This window comes from Aulonocara stuartgranti, assembly GCF_965226115.1.
Source record: "Aulonocara stuartgranti genome assembly, chromosome: 10".
Classification (NCBI taxonomy): domain Eukaryota; kingdom Metazoa; phylum Chordata; class Actinopteri; order Cichliformes; family Cichlidae; genus Aulonocara; species Aulonocara stuartgranti.
Window position 1 is genome coordinate 2,142,934 of NC_138946.1, and position 20,833 is coordinate 2,163,766.

The 20,833-nt window shown below is 45.2% G+C and overlaps 1 protein-coding gene across 4 annotated transcripts; it reads left to right on the forward strand.

The window, feature by feature from the left end:
- The first annotated feature begins 123 nt into the window (after positions 1–123).
- Positions 124–20,703, forward strand: ap4m1 (adaptor related protein complex 4 subunit mu 1). Of its 4 annotated transcripts, none has more exons than XM_082548184.1 (16): positions 124–136; positions 945–1,003; positions 1,216–1,301; positions 1,724–1,830; positions 1,954–2,050; positions 3,233–3,343; positions 4,576–4,653; positions 5,179–5,241; positions 5,452–5,518; positions 6,492–6,545; positions 9,143–9,249; positions 9,592–9,683; positions 13,105–13,149; positions 13,661–13,711; positions 15,493–15,610; positions 16,698–20,703. In XM_082548184.1, the coding sequence occupies exons 1-16, from the start codon at positions 129–131 to the stop codon at positions 16,887–16,889; spliced, it is 1,335 nt and encodes a 444-aa protein (XP_082404310.1). In that variant the 5' UTR covers positions 124–128; the 3' UTR covers positions 16,890–20,703. The 4 variants fall into 4 exon arrangements, with proteins under 4 accessions (XP_082404310.1, XP_082404313.1, XP_082404311.1 ...); XM_082548185.1 differs by lacking the exon at positions 124–136 and adding an exon at positions 143–445 and having other exon boundaries at positions 942–1,003; XM_082548186.1 differs by lacking the exon at positions 124–136 and adding an exon at positions 143–445.
- Positions 20,704–20,833: the final 130 nt, after the last annotated feature.

Consider the following 20,833-nt stretch of genomic DNA (forward strand, 5'->3'; position numbering starts at 1 on the left):
GACACTAATTGATATTGATAGAAAGACGATGTAGCTATAAAGGCTATTTATGGGGTTACATTTCTAAATATTTTAACTTAAATTATCCTCCCGCACTGCTGGCGGCGCTGTGCGCTAATTGCGAGGTGATGACGCGGTTTGTAAACACTAACCTGTCAACTGAGATGCTCTTGTGGTGTGTGTGTGTCAACTACCCGGATAGCCGGGATCTAGCTTACAAACGAACTTTTTTAAATTTTAATTTCACCTTTTAACATCTTATTTTTGCCGTTTTGAGTTAATAAATGCTGGGTTAGCTCACTCGAATTCCCAGTTACGATCAGTAAATTAGCTTTCCTTGCCAGTCATGGCTTCCTAGGGATAAAAAAAAGGGTTAAAAGAAACCTTTTTACTTTTTTATTTATTTATTTATTTTTACATCTGTTTCCCCGGAGGCCATCTGTGGGTGAGTGAATCAGTAACTGCTATTAACCTCAGCTTTACAAAATGAGCGTGAAAAGCTAATTTCCGCATGCTAATGGCTTTAGACTGAGGTCGCTTACAGTTTCCGTCATTTTAAAATATTCTTTCACTTCTTCTAGCACATGCACGCATTAAAATCACATTTAAGGGTTTCTCGGATTATTTTGGTTCTAAAATCAAATTCGGCATAAGAATCATTAGAGCTGATTAAGGACGAAATATTTTATTGTCACCTGGGTGTTTGCATGAGGAGCTCTGAGGCTTCGATCTGCCTGAGGAAATCAAATCGTGGCCTCAGGTACTTAAAGTCTCCTCTTTAAAAAACAAACAACTTTTTCCTGATTGTACTTGATTTTATCTCCTTTTCAGTGTTTTTATTTAGTTACCGAGTTCTGTCACTTTTTGTTTGCAACATAATTAATTCATATAAGTAAATAAAGACGATTATTATTTTCTCATTTCTCCTGTGTGTCTCTCAGCAGGATGATCTCTCAGGTCTTCATCTTGTCCTCGAAGGGGGACCATCTCATTTATAAAGACTGTATCCTTCTGTTCCCACAGCTGGAAACAGCTCAGGACAAATGAAAGCTGTATGAATAACTGTATTAGTCCCCCATTAAGTAAACTTGAATTGTAAATATATTTCGGCAGTGCCGGACCTCCATACTGTCGGCTGTATGGGGACAATTCTGAATCTGAAAATGTGCTTTATTTATTTTGTGTGTAAACATCAACCTTGACCTGACCCACCAGTCCGTGGAGGAGCTGGTAACGACATTGTCAGTATTTTCTACGAGAAGGTCACGGCGCTGACCGGAGACCAGCCTCCGGTCGTCATGGTAAATAAATTATGGCTTCTTTTAATTGAGACACGCATACCTGCTGATTAATGCTCAGGACCATCCAAACACACAAAGTGGAGCTCAGACTTTTTGAAGGGTTTGTTAGAACAGTTAACCTGACAGCAGTTAGATTATTGGTCCGTGTGAGTGACTCGGACTCCACATGATGTTCTGGTGTCTGTTTTGGTTCATTTTATGTGTTTCCATGACGTGGTCAGCGTTCCAGCTGCAAAAGCTGTTGCAATGCAGCAACATCTGCTCTCTGTCCGGACTTTGTCCAGTCAGCTCATAATTAAAAACATTTAAACCAACAATGAGCAGCTTGTTCTCAGATTTCAGAAGAAGGAGTCATTATGTTTGATTATAATGCCAGTTATTTTCTCCTCATGTCTGGTTAAACATCTTTTGTTTTCCTGCAGAATCATAAGGATATTTACTTCGTCCACATCAGGCAGGGAGGACTGTACTGGGTCGCCACGACCACGGCGGGCTCCTCGCCGTTCACCATTACCGAGTTTCTCAACAGGTATGAGGTCATCCGTAAGCTGACTGCTTGTGTTTGAGGATGGCTGTGACCTCAGACAGTTTGAGGCTCTGCACCTGATGGTGTTACAGCTCCTGAGCTGACTGAGCATGCTCTTTGTTGCAGGTTAGCAGCTCTGGTTAAAGATTACTGCGGCAGCCTATCAGAGAAGTCGGTGCAGATGAACTTCGCCCTCATCTACGAGCTGCTGGACGAGATCGTGGTGAGTCTCCGTGCTGCCACCCTTTTGGCTACAGGTGGTGCTGTAAAGTTTTAATATATGTAAAGAAGGACGTAGCCTCAAACCTGCACTCTTACAGATATCCACCTGGGGAAGACTCTGGTCTGATTGTGAAGAAGTCTTTGTGAAAATGAACGTATCGCACTTTTTCTGTGACCTCTGTTAATGCTTCACTGATGAGTTCATGATCTCATTCATTTCCCATGAATTTTCTTCCAATTATCCAAAGTCGTTTTTCACATCGGACAAACTTATATGAAAGTTTTCCCGTTGGTGTGGAAGCAGTGTGGAGCTCGTTATCGCTCAGGTTTACAGCGAAGAGGTAAAAACATGAGCTGTGGGTGGAGCAGCATGTTTTCCTCTTCTGTAGTGCAGATTTAGCACCTCCTGCTCCATCTCTCTTAGAGGGAAACAAGCATTTAGGCTACGCTCACTCTGCTCAATTCAGATGTTTTTGTCTGCTCGTTCACACTACAAATAAAATGCGACAGCAAACGCGCTCTAGTGTGAACGCTCAAAGCGCCGCATGCGCAAAAGAAGACGTCACACACAACGCGCTCAGTTTAGACCCAGAGCAACAGCATGTGTGACTGATGGCCTTAATATAAAGACTTTGGACTTCACGTTTCCCAGTTTTTGCTTTAAGTTATTTTGTTATTTACATAATAATGTGAATAACCTAATAATGATCCTTATTGCTGTTTTAGAGCAGCGCTGCTTCAAAGGATAGCTGCAGATTATACAGTACAAATAAAATGTTCACGTTTCTCCAACGTTGTCTTCCCAACAGTTTCACTGACATCTACACTGGATGAACAGGAAGCATTCGCGATGTCTTCTCCGGCGCTGATAATTGGCGTCTGTCTTGTGTCAGTGACGTAAAAGACGGATTTAATGCGACGTGACCATCAAACAGCAGTCGCTTTCTAAAACATCAGATATGTATCGATTCAGTACCACATACGAAAGTGACCCAGATCGGATTTGAAAATATCGGATTTGTGTCGTTCACACTGTCAGACCATGATGGGATAGATGTGTCGCAGAGGGTCAAAAAATCGGCTTTGATGCGCTTTCGCCTGCAGTGTGAACGCAGCTTTAGTCACATTTTCGTTTGATGAACCTCTGCTCGTGTAAACACCGTCCTCTCCTTCTGTCTGTCAGGACTACGGTTACATCCAGACGACTTCCTCTGACGTCCTGAAGAACTTCATCCAGACCGAAGCCGTCACCTCCAGGCCGTTCAGCCTGTTTGACCTCAGCAATGTCGGCCTGGTACGGTAGCACCGCCTCGCTTTCTTGCTTTGTTTTCTTGACATTAGCTTCGAGGGGAACCGCAGCCATCTGTCCTCAGGAGGCATCAAAGTCACATTTTTGTTTTCAGATCATTCAAGGTGATTTGGCCCAGAGGAATAAGAACTGTCATAGCAACAGGATTAAAAACAGGAGTTTCGGCTGAATCAGGTGTTCAGGACGTTTGCTTCACAGTCAGAGGCTTTGGGCTTTTTTTCTAAGGCAGCAGAAAACAAATATGTGAGCCGAGGTCCGTTCGTGCTTTGTAAATCTGTCCTTAGACACACGGATGGATGTAATTTCCTCCAGCTGTCTGGTCTTAATGAGGCTCTGGCTGAACTGCAGACGATGTTAGAGTCGTCTAACCTGCCGAAGAAAATAATCTGAGCCATGTTTTTAAGGTCGGTCTTCTTGGTTCCATAATGTCTCGACACAACTGCCTGTTTTGTTTTCTTCCTCCAAATTTTGAGGCTTTAAGGACGGATTACTCTGTCAGCGCTGGGCTCCTCCTCAAATCTGTGACCTTAAGTCCGTGCACCCAGGGCTGGACGTTACGGGAAGACGGGTTTGACCTCCTCAGTGCACAACTCTTATTAGCTCTGCTGCTGAATACAAGTTTTTCTTGTTGTTTTATGTTTCTGAGCACTCCTGGTTTCCCATCAGCCCCTGTGTCTGGTTTTTGTTAAACATCCAGGGAACGCGTCTGTGCCGATAGTAAAGAGTCCCAGGAGAAATGTTTGGCTGGTCAAACTGGGCTGTAAAAGTTAATTATGTCTTGTCTTCAGTCTGTTTGACTGTTAGCAGCTCTGTGAGTTAGTAAGGTTGTGCTCGTCTGCCTCAAGAAGGCAAGTTTGATTTATCGTCTTCACCTTTATTTTAGAAAAGAGAGTTTATTTGAGAGCAGGAGCATCACATCACCAAGATTTACTGAGCAGTGGCAGCAGCGATGATCAGACACCAGGAGAAACTGAGGGTATTTGGGGTGGAGGCGGGTTGCAAAGCAGCTGGCAGACAGGCCCGCTGTAAAGTTTACTGTTTTAGGGGAAACACTTGTCTGTTTTTGCCTTTGAGAGCTAACTGTGCTGGAACAAAGACCTCAGAGCCTTCGTGGAGCTTTAATGGATTTTTATTTTTAGTGTTCATTCTGCAGTCAGCTGACAGTCTGCATTCACCGCGTTGTTTACCTTGTTTTTCTTTGTTTGCTGTCGTTGCAGTTTGGAGCAGAGACGCAGCAAAGCAAAGTGGCTCCAAGCTCTGCAGCCACCAGACCAATCCAGTCCAGCAGAGAGCAGGTAAAACCCGCACACCTGTGGGAGGGGAACACCTGAGCGAGAGGACGCCGACAGCCTGACAGACGAGTGAAGAACAAGCTGCTCTCGTTTCAAGTCTGTGGATGATCTGTGGGCTCGTTGCCCTGGAGTGGGCTTTTATCTTTTAGATAAACAAGCCTCAAAAAATGAAGGCGATCTATATTCATATACATGTTTTTGTTTCTGGTATAAAAATGTTGATATTCTTTCATTTTTCCAAGAAGATGAGCTGATTAGTTTAAGACGAAGGTTAAATCAACATTCAGAACGCCTAAAGCCGAGGGTGAGGCAGTCGTCGTTCACCGAGATATGAGTTAGTAAAAGTTCAGTTAGGTCCGTTTTTATGGGAACGGATTTGCTCCGTTTTACAAGCAGGTTTGGAGGTTTGAAACTGACTGTCAGATTTCAGTAAATAGTCTGGTCCCAGCTGGACTGAAAACTTCCTGGAAAAAAACAGAACTTTTCATGTCCTGGCTTCTGATCATCTGGTCTGTGTGTGTTTTCCAGGGAGGGAAGAGCGAGATATTTGTGGACGTGATTGAGAGGATGACGGTCGTCATCGGCTCCAACGTGAGTAACATCAGCGTGAGAAGAACAGTCACACCCGAAAAGCTTAAAAATGGCCAAAAGTGTTTGTGGTGCAGTTTCAGACTCGCAACAAATAAGACTGAATACTCTGAGGAATGTGTTAGTGTCAAAAACATTTAATTACAAAAGATTTCTGAGGTGAATCAACCAAAACAGAGAACTTTGTGCAGAGCTGTTGGGTTTGTGCTGCAGGGACTTCTGATGAAGGCAGATGTGGAGGGCGAGATCAGAGTGAAGTGCTACATGCCGAGCTGCTCAGGTGAGACAGCTCAAAAAGAGGTTCAGCGAGCCACCAGGTGGTGTCTATGGAGGGTTCAGTCAGCTGGTCCCGTCCACTCAGACACATCCGTTGTCAGATGTGTCTGAGTGGATGCACTGAAACTGGATTTCCAAGGATCAGCAGTGGTAAAGAAAAGATGAAGCATCGTATGTCCTCCAGTGAGTTGGAGGATTTAAAGTCAGTTGATGCTCGCCGTCGACTCAGTTCCTGGCGACCGATTTTACTCGTTTAAACGAGAGGAAACAATCAGTCTTCAGTTTTGCTGAGATGTGAAGTCGTACCAGCAACTTCCCATCAAACAGAGAAACGCACAGCCAATCAAACACAGCTGTCATTAAGGTTGATGATGTCATAGGTGGCGCACGCAGCAGCCAGTCCAATGAGAAAAGGCTGCGTCTCGTTTATTCTGACTGGTGTTGATGCACTTTTTGTTGTTGTGTTTATTATTATTATTATAATGTGAACAAACGCGTCATAATGAGCCAATAAAGGTAAACGTTGAACTTTGAGCACAGGTCAGGTTTCCTCAGTCGCAGCTAATCGTCACACTCAGCAGCAGTAAAGACATCACAGCATGACAGCAACGACAACACTGCTAACTTAACCTGAACGTGAACAGTCCAGGTTCATGTTCTCGTCCAGCAGAACCGCGACCCAGTCAGGAACCATCTGCTTCATGAATGCTGCTGTTCGCTCCCTACACAGAAGTTCGACTCCCCCCCAGTATCCTCTAAAGAGAAGTTTTCGTTTATTTCCTTGTTTAGCTCTCCTCATATCTGAATTAAACTAATCCAGCAGCACCGAGTGAACCAGTACAACAAAAATGTGCATTACAATATCAAAATAAACGTCTTATACGTTAATACTTGTGATTTGTTTCTTTGTCTCTAAAATCTGAAGCGATGTCATCTTCTCGTCTCAGTTTGGTGTGTCTGTGCCGTCTCTTTAACAGAGATGCGAATCGGACTGAACGAAGAGTTCAGCATCGGCAAGTCTCAGCTCAGAGGTAAAAACGCACAATCACATCGCAGCCTTTCATTAGTTTATTGTATTTATGTTATGTTGTCATCACAGAGTAAATAGAATAGAATAGAATTCAACTTTATTGTCATTGCACATGCACAGGTACAGGGCAACGAAATGCAGTTTGCATCCATCCAGAAGTGCTTTAGTGATATAGATATATTACAATATATATTAGCAATAATATAGATATGTGAGTATATTACAGAAATGGGTCTATTATGGTATGTTATAATGTACACGGTATGAAGTATGTTGTGAATATCCTATAACTATAAGTATGTACAGGCTGTAGTGAGTACAAGCTATGTACAGGATATGAACAGGATATAAATATGAAAAACTATACAGAATATGAAATAAATAACTTTACAGAATCTGAGATATACAGCTATACAGAAATGGGAACTATGCAAGTTGTAAACAGTTGTAGGATTAAAGATTATCGAATGTACAGAATGATTATTTACACAGAGCTATACAGTAGTGCAGTTAAGATAAGTGAGGGTGTAGATAGTTTCTACAGAGGCTATATAAAGTGCTAGTGGTTGTGAGTGGTGGTTCAGTCCATGTTATTATTGTGTTTGAGGGTACAGTTGTCCATTGTGGGTGTGTGTATGTTCAGTCCATGAGTTTAACGTGGGTCAGATGTCAGGAGGCAGAGTTCAGGAGTCTGACAGCTGTGGGGAAGAAGCTGTTCCGGTACCTGGTGGTCTTAGTCCGGAGGCTCCTGTGGCGCCTCCCAGAGGGCAGGAGGGTGAAGAGTCCATGTGATGGGTGACTGGGGTCTTTGATGATTTTCACAGCCCTTTTCAGACACCGCTTCCTGTAGATGTCTTTTATGGCAGGAAGTGGTGCTCCGGCGATGCGCTGGGCAGTTTTCATGACCCTCTGCAACGCAGAGCAGTTCCCGTACCAGACTGTTGTACAGTTGGTCAGGATGCAGCACATATGAAGTCCACGATCTGTGTTCAGTAGTGAACAGGCAGAAGAAAGGCTGCTATAAGCCCGGCCTACAGATTTGACATTAAAACTATTCTAACCTGCGAAGAAGAAAGAACCAGACAAAGATGGACTGCAGGGATGTGAGTTTGTACCAGTGAAGGGGATAAACAACAGACAACCGTGTCGTCTGCACAGAAACAGGATTTAACTGATATTACTTAGATATGAAGAAGAGCAGCCATCCGCTTCTCAGGGTCGCTCACATTCACTCCCACATTCATTCAAACTACACAGAAAGACCCCAGCATGATGGTGGAATTGAACTCAGGACCTTCGTGCTGTGCGCCAACAGTGCTGCCCATGAAGAAGAGCAGTGCTGCCACACTTCTAAGTGACAAGTAATTTGCTTTCAAAGTTTTTCACTATTGTTTGCAGTTCTGTAAGAACTGAGTCAGCAGCAACTATAACCTCCTTAAGCAGCATTACTTTGCAGTGACGGTTTTCTGTGTGACTGTATCAGGCTCTCACATCACTGTGGGGCGGTTTTGGTCCACTCTGTATTCTAGTTGTTCGTTCATGCAAAGCTCTCTCAGGTCTGGACTTTGACTGGACCATTGCAGCTTGATTGGTTTATTTTTCAGCTGTTCTGTTGGAGATTTGCTGCTGTACTTGGGATCATTGTCCTGTTGACGACCCAGTTTGGTCCAAGCTTTATCTGTGGGACTGATGGCCTCACATGTGACTCGAACACTCTGGTATGCAGAGTTCATCTAATGTATGGCGCTGTGTTCTTTTTACAGAGAAGAGGCTTTCTCCTACAGCCCTTACAATCTGTCGTGATCGTTGACTGTTAGCATGCTAACTGAGGCCTGAGCAGTTTCTCTGAGCATTACACGCTCTGAGCTCGGGGTGAAGTCCTGACAGGACGGTCTAATGCTGCAGACCAGCAAACTGACCTTACGGAGGTGATCACACTCAGTGGTGTGATCAGTGATTATCAGCACCCGGGTCAGACTTCCATAGTTATTTGTGTTTCTGACCTGATTCACACGAACTGTAATACACCTTTCATGCTGAAATGTTGCAGCCGTGTTTTTGTTCAGCGATCAAATCAAAGTGAAGTGTGAGTAGAAAGACAAAGTGAGCCGTGCACGATGTCCGTCCTCATAAACACAGAGCAGCGTTAAACGTGCTTCATCCTGTCGGTGTTATTAAAAACAGCACGGCTTCATTTCCTGCTGCTGTTTGTGTCGTTGCTTTTCACAGATGCATGTGTCTTTATTTTGGTATTTATTTGCTTATTAGCTTCACAGTGGATTTAAAGGTTTGAAAGTCGGCACGTACTGAGCGGGGCTGGTTAAAGAGTCCGGACTGCGGCTGGCGTCAGTTTATGGTTATGACTGAAAATGTTGGAGCGGATCTGAGCAGGAAGTCGGGAGACTCTGGGAGTCCCCGAATCCTGAAAAGTCTGGATTCAGATTAGTCGGTGATGTTTTTCAGACAACATCGTGACCCAGTTTTTTTGTGGGTCATGATGTTGGATCCACATCTGGATGGACTCCCATCACTAAGGCGAGAGGATGTGCAGGTTAAAATGAAGGGTGTGTGTGACCTGCCGTGTTTGTTCCTGTTCAGGTTACGGAGCCGCCGTTCGGGTCGACGAGTGCAGCTTTCACCAGGCGGTGCGGCTGGACGAGTTTGACAGCCATCGGATCCTCCGACTGTGTCCCAGCCAGGGAGAGGTGATCCTAATCCTCCAGTATTACATACAGAGAAACCCAACAATCATATGAACCCCTATGAACAAGCACTTTGGCGACAGTGGGAAGGAAAAACTCCCTTTTAACAGGAAGCGACAGCTTTGCCTGCAGGAAGAGAGCTTGCTCCTCAGCACCATCAGAGTCTGCATGAAGGCGCTGCCTGAGCACTCACCTGTTGTAGTTTCAGGGTTACGTCAGCAGCGCGCTCTGGTTTCTGTAACACACTGAAACGTTTCACTCACATCATCAAATCAGACTGAACTCTGAGCGTGTGCAGTTTGTTTCTCGACTGCTCCTCATGCTCTTCATCTCCTCCTCTTGCAGCAAACTGTGATGCAGTACCAGCTCAGCGACGACCTGCCGTCTGCGCTTCCTTTCCGACTCTTCCCCACCATCGAGAGAGACAACGGAGGAAGGTAGGACCTTCAGACACATCGACACAAACTACATGAGGTTCAGAAACCTGCAGTTCCTCTAACGTCCAGCAGAGGCTCCAGCGGTGCACTGTCTCCTCAGACTCCCCAGTTAAAATGTGGCGTGGCCTCCTTAAACGATTCTCATAAAACCTGTAAGTTAAACGAATACTATGCCAACATGAAACAGGTGAATGCTGAGTGACGGACACATCGCTCACTCAGCAGCTGGTTGCAGGGTGAGGGTTGTTGTTGCACAGTTGTGCCAGCAGAGGGCAGAGAGTCTGAGCAGGTGTTTCACCTCCTGCAGGCAGGTGAGGTTTGATCTGTGAAAGGGTGAGCTCCGGCGCCCCCTTTCAAGTATATTCGCCTGATTCTTCACCCGTTTGTTCACTCCAGGCTTCCCTGAGCTCAAACTGACATTTATCAGCCATAAAGGGAAAAACGTGCTGGAAAACAGGAAGCAGGCTGCTCCAGCAGTTTTCAGCCTACACCCTGTTAACAGGCTTTCTTCCATCGTTTCCTGCTGCTTTAGTGCAGCTCGCCTTCTATTCCTGTGGCTGCGGCCGCCAGCTTCATCCTTTATAGCAGGTCGGCAACCTTTCTGATGATGAGTGCCATCTAAAGTTTCCTCAGAGGTCAGTGTGCCATATGACTGCATTATCAATAAATTTAATAACGCTCTATATTAACAGTTACACACTATATAGAACCACTTTACAGAATTATATTTGTTCAGATGTTGGCAGCTGTCAGCGAATAGTTATCAGCTACTTTGAAACAAAAAAAGACTTTTTATCCATAACAGCAAATGAACTGAACAACAGAAAATACAAATGCTGTTTATGGCCTCCTCACAACAGTGATAAGAAAAGTAAACTGGGCCAATATGTTTGTTGATACAGAGACACACATGTTACTGTGATCTCTGGTCTCAGAGTGTCCAGCATTCAGAGGCTGCCTGAGGACTCATGTGAGAGAAAACCTGCTCACACAGACATGTAGAGCCAAACACTGTCAGTAAGGCCTCTGCAACGTTCTGAAGACAGGTAAACCTGTCAGGTAGTGACGTCCAGCAGGTGAAAGCTTTGAATGAAAACAAACGCTGTGGTGACAGTGATGCACAGTCTTGTTGGTATATGTATGATTTCTATACATTTTACGTCAGATAAAAACTTTGGTTGTAAGATTCAGATAATTATTTGTTAAAAGCTAGGTATTTTAAATGAGAATAAGAAAGTATGTCTTTGTGCCCCCCTCTCCCTGTTAATGCCCTACCTGCCCCCCTGGCAACACTTTGCTAGACCCGCCCCTGCACAGACAAGGATCCTGGTGTTATTTGTCTCTCAGAAACAGTTCATAACTTCAACTCATTCATGTCACCTAAAAGGTAAACCTGTTTCTCCATCACCTGTTCAGCTCTGATGATTCAGTAAGGACATCTCCTGGTTTCATGTTTCCCTCTCACCACATATCCAAACCGACATCATGACCAGCAGCTTTACAGCTGTGGGTCCAGCAAACATCAGCTGATACTAGAAATTAATATTAAATAAATTCTAACAACAGCTGATCAAACGTGCTGCTGTTGTTTAGCGCGACATCCGCTGGTTTCCTGTTTGTGGCGCAGAGAGAAAAGCCGATCAGCTGATCATTGATCAGTTTCATGATTGAAGTAGAAACAGAAGAGAGAGTGAGAGGAGAGGCAGCTGTGCAGCAAAGACAGAGTAACTCCAGCTTTGTGTCTTTTTCCATTCGAGCTGAAGTCCGGCACAAACTGTTCCTTTCCACCTCAACACGAAACGTGTAATATTTTCTCTGAATATGAGACGATTCTGTCTTTTTACGGGACGGTTGGAAACTCTACTAACTGACCTTAGGAATAAAATAAAGTTCACTATCAGTAACATCATAGCACCACCCACCTGTATAGAAACTCCGTCATGCTAGCTAGTAGCAGTACGAGTTATTGCAACTGACTGTAAAAAGTCAGCATAACGAAAATAAACTCCATGTAAACTTAGTTTATATCTGACCCAGAGACAGCAGGTCATAACTTCTTACCTGAAGTTCAGTTCACCTGACGCTCGGACCAGCGGCCGCTTCAGGTCTCTGCTCCTGCCTCCCCTTCCTCTCATCCACCTGCTGGCCTCTGTGGAAGCTCCGTGATGCCACCACCAAACAACTGACTTATTTTTACATGTTGACCAGATCCTGACCAATCCACCACCTCTCATTGTTTATACTGTTACCAAAAAAAAAAAAAAATCACCATCGGGCCAGTCCAGCTATGGTTGTGCCATCAGTTAACCCAGGGTTGCCGGCCCCTGCTTTATAGTAACAACTGCAGCCTCAGTGTGAGAGCTGTGAGCACAAAACTCAGTCCATCATCAGGCTGACAGCAGATTTACCCAACAGGGCTGTGCAGTGCTGACTGTCACACCGTAACCATGTGACTGTATTTGGATAAGAGGGGGAATACTGAGCCATCATTGAATCCCAGAGAGTGGATTCTGTTCATCATCATCATCCTGGTGACTCTTCAGTCTCAGCTGACTGCAGCTTTCCAACCTTATAAACTCCACATTTGCATAATGAGTGAAATAACTGATGAACAATGGTGCCGTGAGCTCAGTTTCATGATCAATAATATGCAAATGATTGTTGATCATATCAGCTAAAGCTGCCTAACTTCAGTTTGCAGCATCCCATCTGCAAACTGATGCTAAAAAACGTCCAATTAACATCCCAGAATTTCACCAGACCTGGAGCTCAGACTTCCTGAAAGGTCCGTTGGTCCAACAACCCGACAGCAGGATTATTATAGAAATGCTCCAAAAGCACCGACGCGCCCCTGATGGAAACTTTAACCCTTAATGCAGTTTAAACACATGAGTTATAAAATGCAGGTGTGAAATGATGAGCAGAGAATGAAGAGTTTGTGTTTCAGGCTGTAAACATGTTTGTTTCTGGTGTGGGGACCCACTCACCGCTGTAGCCTCTAGTGGACATTAGAGGAACTGCAGTATAGGACTCTAGCTCCGTAGCTCAGGAACGTGTATTTAAATTGTAACTGAACTTAAAACTGAAGCATAGAATAAACTGATTATTAAAGCTCGTTAACCTAAAGTTAACCTGCTGACCTGCCAGCCTGTCTCTGTGTCTCTTTCATTTTATCAGCGTACAAGAAAACCTTCTGCAGTAAAGTCACATCACAGTTTACTGGCAGGCTTTGTGTTTCAGCTTTCGGTGACTAAAACTTCTCTGTTTATTTTATTTCTTTAGTTTTGACCTTGGGGAGATCAGCTTGTTCACTAACATCACACAGGAGCTCACAGCTTTACTCGGCACCATCATGGTTTTGTTGTAGCTGGTTTTATTAACTCTGGGACGTTCTGTGTGAACGAGTTTCTCCTCTCTGCAGGCTGCTGATGTACATGAAGCTTCGCTGCGATCTACCACCAAAGAGGTCTGTTTGCATCCCACATATTTGCACAGAAAGCGCTTCAGGTGGAAGCAGCAGACATGTTTGCTTGAGGCCGTCTGCAGGTGCAGCAGGTGTGTTTGAATGATTCACGGCGTCCGTGTTGGAAACGACACCAGCTGCTGTCGGCCAGACGCCGCTTTAAAGGGCCAGCGCACCAAATTAAAAAGGAGAGTTCAATCTGGGGAAGCAGTCAGCAGGGGCTCACACAATCCAGAGGCATGATGGGAAGTGTAGGATCCAGTCTTTTTAGAGTTTGAGGATATGGGAGTCTCCTTCCTTTCTTCTCAGCTGTTTAAGATAAAGAAGGATTATTGTGATCTGAGGAGGGAACCGAGCAGAATAATGCTACTTTGACTGAATCACTGCTTTGGAGAAAAAGCTCTAACAGCTTTTTTACGATCACTGTAAGCAAAGCGAGGACCGAGCTGAGGCGTCAGTGCAGCACTCGGGTGATAATGACAGATGATGATGACGTCATTGTTTTGTTTTGCAGCGCCGCCATCAACGTGTGTGCCACCATCCCCGTCCCCAAAGGCTCCGTGAGGTGAGGCGCTGCCATTCAAACCAGCTGCTGCTTCTCATGGAAATCAGTCTGTATGTAAACGCAGCGCCGGCGCGTCGATTTGAATGTGACTCAGTTGTTGTTGTTCTGCCCGAACAGGAAGCTTAAGGCCAGACGAGAGTTCCTCGAGCCTGTGAAGAAACCGCGGCTCTTCTTAGAAGTGTTTTAAATAGAAAACAACATTAGCAAAGTAGGAGGGGCGGTTCTTATTTGTTAAGGAAAGTCATGGAAATCAAAGTCAGCGATGTGTGGAGGGCCTCGAGACACAGTCCTGCTGCACAGTCACTGGTGACGTACAGGCAGCAGGGATGGTGTTGGTTTAGGTTCTCACGTCATGTGAAGTCCAAACCAGTAAAATCATAAAGACATCAATTTACTTAAAAGCCTGTCAAACTCAGCGCAGATCACATGATCAGATCCCTGTAATCCTCTGATCAGAAGGATTACAGGGCCGCTTTTTAATCACTGTGCCGTCATGTCAATGAAACATCAGGGATACTGATCGTAAGTCAGGTTCAGAGGGCCAACAACGAGACAAACCCTAAACAGGAACGCTGTGACAGGACACTTTGCATTTGGCTAGTCTCAGTGTCACTGCTGCTAGCAGGAGGTGATACCTGGACCCTGTGGAGGGTGCACAGGTAGTCCAGCTCTTTGCTGTGTCTCCCAGCACAGGCTCAGGTCCTTAACCATCAGCAGGGCCGGCATCTGCTGCTTTGTGTCAGAGCGGCACACATCCCAGCAGGTCGCTGATGCTCAGAGATCAAGGTTCTTTATTTGTCACATGCATAGTTATACTTGTATAACTATGCATGTGACAAATAAAGAACCTTGATCTCTGAGCAAACAATCAGAAGAGGGTGGCCCGAGGGCTCGACGTCCTCTGGTGCTCAGTGCCCAGCACCGTGGAGCCCGACTTGCACTGAACCATAGAATAACCACAAGCTCCACACAGAAGAGTCTGGCAGCATTCAGGCCGCGGGGCAGAGGGGTCGTGGTTTCTCGCTCCATCCAGCCGTAAATCTTCCAGCAGCAGGCGTGAGCTGAGGTGTTTTCTGTACAGCTTGTGTTGATGTGGCAAACTCGCAGCGATGAAGTTTTCATCACAAAGTTTTAAGAAAAATGTTTCAGAAGTTTAAAGCTTTAACCTCCTAAGACACGAACTCTTTCACGGCATTTTTAATCTCTCTTTGCTCTTTGGCCTGATTGGGACCCGATGAATGTAAAAACAAAGAATTACCTGACTTTTGTTTTTGATGAAAATGAGATCCACGTATGAGGACATTCGTTTTAAATTTTGATAGAAGAGTGGCAGCATAACGTCCTCGTCAGTGGATATCAGGCCCTTGTAGAGCAAAATTAGTATTTTGGTCTCCAGACGGCTTTGAGCTGCTTGAATCAGAATGAAGTCTCATCTGAGGCCTTGCTTTACAAACTGCTGCCGACAGCTGCGAGTGATTGATGAACGTTGGTTCCTTCCTGTTGGACGTTACGCTCGCCGTGACTGGAGAGCTGAGGTCAGTTTAACGACCACAGAGTTCAGTTATGGACGGAGCAGCATTGTGGAAAATGACGGTTACATCAGCTGAAAGCTGCCGTCAGGATTACCAATCAAATCATGTCTGAAAGCTTCTCCGCCTCGCCGCCGCACACTGAGATTATGTCTGTAACAGCAGCCAGGTGACCTCTGACCTCTGGCGGGGGTGGTTTGCAGCAGGTTGTCAGGTGTGAATGAAGCCGCTCACGTTTGTTTGTTTGCTCAGTTTGTCGCAGGAGCTGAGCAGCCCGGATCAGAGCGCCGAGCTGAAGCCGCAGAGCCGAGCCGTCGTCTGGCAGATCGCTCGCTTCGCTGGAGGGACACAGCTCTCAGCGCTGTTCAAGGTAAATGGCCTGTATTTGTGTAGCGCGTCACACACACTGCTGATGGCAGCTACATTGTAGCCAGAGCTGCCCTGGGGCGCCCGGACAGAGGCGAGGCTGCCGGACACTGGCGCCACCGGGCCCTCTGACCACCACCAGTAGGGTGGAGTGGTGTCTTGCCCAAGGACACAACGACCGAGACTGTCGGAGCCGGGGCTCGAACCGGCAACCTTCCGATTGCAAGGCGAACTCAACTCTTGAACCACGATCGCCCCGTGTGTGGTGACCACATGTCTGGAAATTTGTTCATACTAACAATCAAATACACAAACTCTTGTGATGCAGGTCAAAATGAAACTTTCAAACACATAAATGTAGTTACAGACGGGCGACACTCAACCGCTTCCTGCAGCTTCACAAAAACGAAGCGCAAACATGGCCGCCATCACAGCAGTGACAAAAACGATCGGGAGTTCCAGTTACACGTTATTCTTCGTGCTTCACGCCCTCTGTTACAGCGTGCTGATCGGTCAGAGATTTAGGAAAGGACCTCCTCCCTCAGTGGCACCTGCCTCCAAACAACAGGCAAAGTGGTCATGTGATCACTGAAATCAAGATGGAGGATGGTGCAGTGATGTGTCTAATCCTAAGAGACGGTTCAGGTTTTAGATTTGTGCTTCGATTGAAGGAAACACAGTCCAATTGGAAAAAGCCTGAACAAGTATGGCGTGTTTTCACATGACTGCACAGTCCCGTGAAAACACGCTAATCTGATTCATTACCATCAATGTGATTAAAAAGTTCCAAGAAAACAGAAATATTAATAGAGGAAACGTTTAGCTTTACTTCCGTCACGCTGGCTAAACGCCTGCTCACACGGGCCTAAAGGCTGGTAGTGACCGCCCGGCAACCACCGGTCGCTAGGGACAAAAATGAATTTACCGAGAGGTTTGCGAATGTTTGTGCGAATCTCCAGACGGGTGTGAGGTGATACTGAAAGCCTCGGCTGCCTATAGTTTGTGTGAAAGATAACAAGTTATCACATGAACATATAAATTATTAACTAACGAGCACCCCCACCCCTCACCTCTGCCCCCCCTGTTTTCAGCTGGAGGTCCCCAGCCTCAGCTCGGCCTCTATGTTGGAGGTCGGTCCGGTGGGTCTGAGCTTCGAGCTGCCGAAGATCACTGCCACGGGGCTGCAGATCCGCTTCCTGCGCCTGTCGCCCATCCAGCCTGGCCCCTCGCAGCGTTGGGTCCGATACGTCACCCACTCGGACTCCTACACGATCCGGATCTGAACATTTGGATTACCTCAGCGATGATCTTACTGACTGATCACAGGACTGGAGACGAGACACGTGACATCAATAACGCAAATGTGATTCTCGCTGTTTCATCCTTTTGTGACTCTGTGTTTGGTGGTTTGTGCAGAATCGGAGCTATGTGCTGATTCAGTTGAATCATTTCTGCTCGGTGACCAGTTCCACTTCTCTTCGTCCTCCTTGCATTTAACCTTCTAGGCATGACATAAAGTTGAAATTAAAATTGAGCTTTAGGACACTGTGTAGCTCTTTGTTTCCTCAGGGTGGATGGATGGTGGCGCTGATGATGAGGATGTAGGCATCCTGGAAGTGAAGAGCCAGCTGTTACATTTCCATTCAGGCCTTTATAAACAATCCCTGTTATTAGTTCTTGTGTTCTTTTTGCTCAAGTTCAAACTAAAGTTTAAACTAGTGAATTCCTTCACCTGCTGTTCATGCTGATGTTCAGGAGCTAACTGGTTTAATCTGACATTGTTTGTCTTTGCTAGTCCTAAAGTTTGGGAAAAAGAAGGCAGCGTGACTTCTTTATGTTTGTAAAGACATGCCACGTCTCATCCAAGGAGCTCCTTCAGTTCTAAAACAGGAGAGTCCTAGGTATTTAACCTGTTTGGAGTTGATCCTGACAGTCGCTGGTATGGGTCATTACCATCAGTGGGGGTTGAGGGCGAAACCAGCTTGGCACATGTGACGAAGCCTCTGCGTAGGTCACCGGTCTTACTCTGCAGAAGTCAATGACTTCGTAAAGAAAGCTGTTAAAGCTTTTTCTCCAAAGCAGCGATTCCCAAAGTCAGGAGTGCTGCAAAACCAGAAAATCCCGATCTCAAACCTCCACTCTGATCAAAGTGTGAGAGAGTGAAGCATTTACATGACAATTTTATTCAAAATCAGTCTGTTGGCTATAAACTGCTAATGTTACCCATTAGCAGTTTATATGCAAAGTGTTAAGGCTAACGTGACCCATCTGTCACTAGGACACAAACTTCTCCTGCATTTCAAGTTCACATAAATTAATATAAATATGTAATTGTAGTTTGTAAGTAAATTAAAACTGAATTTCTATGACACCTGCAGTACCGTCACGGCCCACTAGGTTAGATAACGGTCCACAGGACGAGAAGTCGTTGGCCCCCTGGTGGCCATTAAAAATGGTAAATGGTAAATGGCCTGCATTTGTATAGCGCTTATCTAGTCCATAGGACCCCAAAGCGCTTTACACTACATTCACTCATTCACCCATTCACACACTGGTGATGGCAGCTACATTGTAGCCACAGCTGCCCTGGGGCGCACTGACAGAGGCGAGGCTGCCGGACACTGGCGCCACCGGGCCCTCTGACCACCACCAGTAGGCAAACATGGGGTTAGCCCAAGGATATTTGGCATGCAGCCAGGAGGCAGCCTGGGATCGAACCACCGACCTTCTGATTAGTGGCTGACCTGCTCTGCCACCTGAGCTACAGCCACCCCATGAAAAGAATACAGTTTAAGGCACTTCTGGTTTCACTGTTAGAAAACCAACTTTTGGGGCTTATTCAGGATAAAATATTTCTGTTCACAAAGAACCAACTGTTAGCTCTAGATGAATCGAGTAAAGTGTCTGTCTAGCTTCAAATAAACGTGTTAGTCCTTAAAGTCCAATGAAGAACGTTCTGATCCAAACCTCATGTTGTGCAGAAACTGGAAGGAGAGACCGTTGAAAGCAGATGTTGTTAGCACATGTAGGCAGCACAAGAGCTACCTTTGAGCTACCATCTCGTGTTCACGTGGAGGGTCCGCCACATGGAGTGCCATTCCAACCCAATTAGTGTTAAGTGGATTATGAAGCCCTCGAAAACCGAGTGAGTGTTTGGCGATGCTTGATGCGTGACCTGTGACTCCACTCCTCTCGAGCGCGCCGCCTGTTCAGTGTCAAATGTAACAAACCTCCAGATATGAGTGGCGTGCTGTTATTCCCTTGGTAATTAATAAGAACTTTCAATAAAATGGAAATTTTGTTGGTGTATCTAAGGACAGAATTTCTGAAGTAATGCAATTAGTTCAAATAACTATAATTTTATTATGCTTTCCCAGAAGAAGGGAGTGGGGTTTTCCCATTGCTCTTGCTGTGACATCGCCTTTAGTCTGAGAGCAGAGAGTTCATCAGATGAATGAAAGTTTCCTAAAATGCAGCGAAGCCAATAAACCAACAGACTAAGCCTGGAGTGAAAGTACGCAGCCTTAAGCATCAAACTTTAACTGATATCAGTGTGTTAATAAGATTAATAGAAATATGGTATAAACACCATGTTTCCTACGGAGCTATCTGCTCTTTACAACAAGCTAACAGTGGGTATGTGTTTGATATGTCAAGAAATTAAACAGGATCAACAGCAAAATCTATTTTTCATTCATCCAGGTGACTTACCTGGATGACCTCATCGAGACCATTTTTTAATTTATTTTGGGATTAAATGTTCTAAAAGTGACACATGAACAAATTCCTGCGTCGTAAGAAATAAGTTGTTGCTTTATTGTACGCCTGCATTCGTGGTTAGAAACTTAAATGATGAAACATCCCAGTTGATGCTCGGTGTTCTGCAGCTGATAATATCAGAAATTAGTTACAAAATAGTTTGAAGTTGTGAAATGCGTGTTAAGTCTGGAACGAGGTGACAACATCTAATCTTTAACTGCACAAGCTGCAGGCTTAACTTGCAAATGTCCTGCAATGATGTCACAGGGCAAACGCCTGCATGTCCTTTTACAGCGCAAACACTGTTCCTACAGCGGCTCAGAAGAACATTAACATCTATGGAGGAAATATGGAAGCTCGTCTTTAACACTACATTTAAATTTCAATCTAATAACTCAAAACTAGGGTTAGCCTGACACTCGGTAACTCAAGAAATGTTGTTTTAATAAGTCCAAATTTGAAGACAATAGCCCAAAATTGTGATTTACAGATTAAAGCCTGAAACCGTGTAGTTTATTGGTCAGGCACTCGGATAAGCTGAGGTGAAGCCCAGCAGAACAGGTTGGAAAAATGAAGCACGTGTCTTAAACCCGTGTTCTACCTGAAGACCAATAGATGGCGATGACTGTGGTTGCATAAAAAGACCTCCAGTCTCCTAGAGGCTTGTCACATGATGTCAGTCTGCATTCCTCCAGAGTGGTCTGCAATATTGGAGGTGATACACATTAGGGCAAAGTATGTATTCCCTCAGTAGTTGGTGACGGTTCCTGGAGGTTGTTAGCGTATGCCTGGTGAAATCGGTTGCAAGGAGCACGCTGCGACAAAAACGTCTTTGTGGTTGCTTCGGTTGCCTGTAGTTTGCATGGAAGATGCCAATTGTGGGCAAACGCTTTGCTAATTACTGATGTGGTGACGGTGAAACCTGAAATAGTGCGATGAAAATCAGAGAAGGGTCGCCTTCAAAGTACAAGTGATGGCTCAGAACCACGCCGATATGTGTCAGAAGGCACAAATTCCACTTTGAAGGTGAATCTTCGACATTTCTATTTGTGTTGCTTTTTTCACAGCTTTGCAGACACACGGATGATTGCAGCAACTTGCTAGCAACCAAAGCAATCGCTGATGAGTTGGGGAATACACTTTTCGCTCACGACCGACCAGCGGTTGCCAAACGGTTGCAGACCAGTCTGTAAGGACATCACGTCTCAAATGACGGACAAGTTAAAACCATGTGGTTGGTGATCATGTAGACGTCTATGGGAAAAAGTCATTCGGAGTTTTTGGGCTCCGCTACTTGTTTTGTATCTTTTTAAATAAAAAAATTACGTCTGTTTGGTACTTTTGTCATACTGTGTTTCCTGGTGTGTTATTGGGAAAAAACATCAGCTACAGTAAAGATCAGCAACTCCCTGATTTCTGTATCGCTTCATAATGTGGAGGACTCCTGGGGGCTCCTGAGGATCCGGGA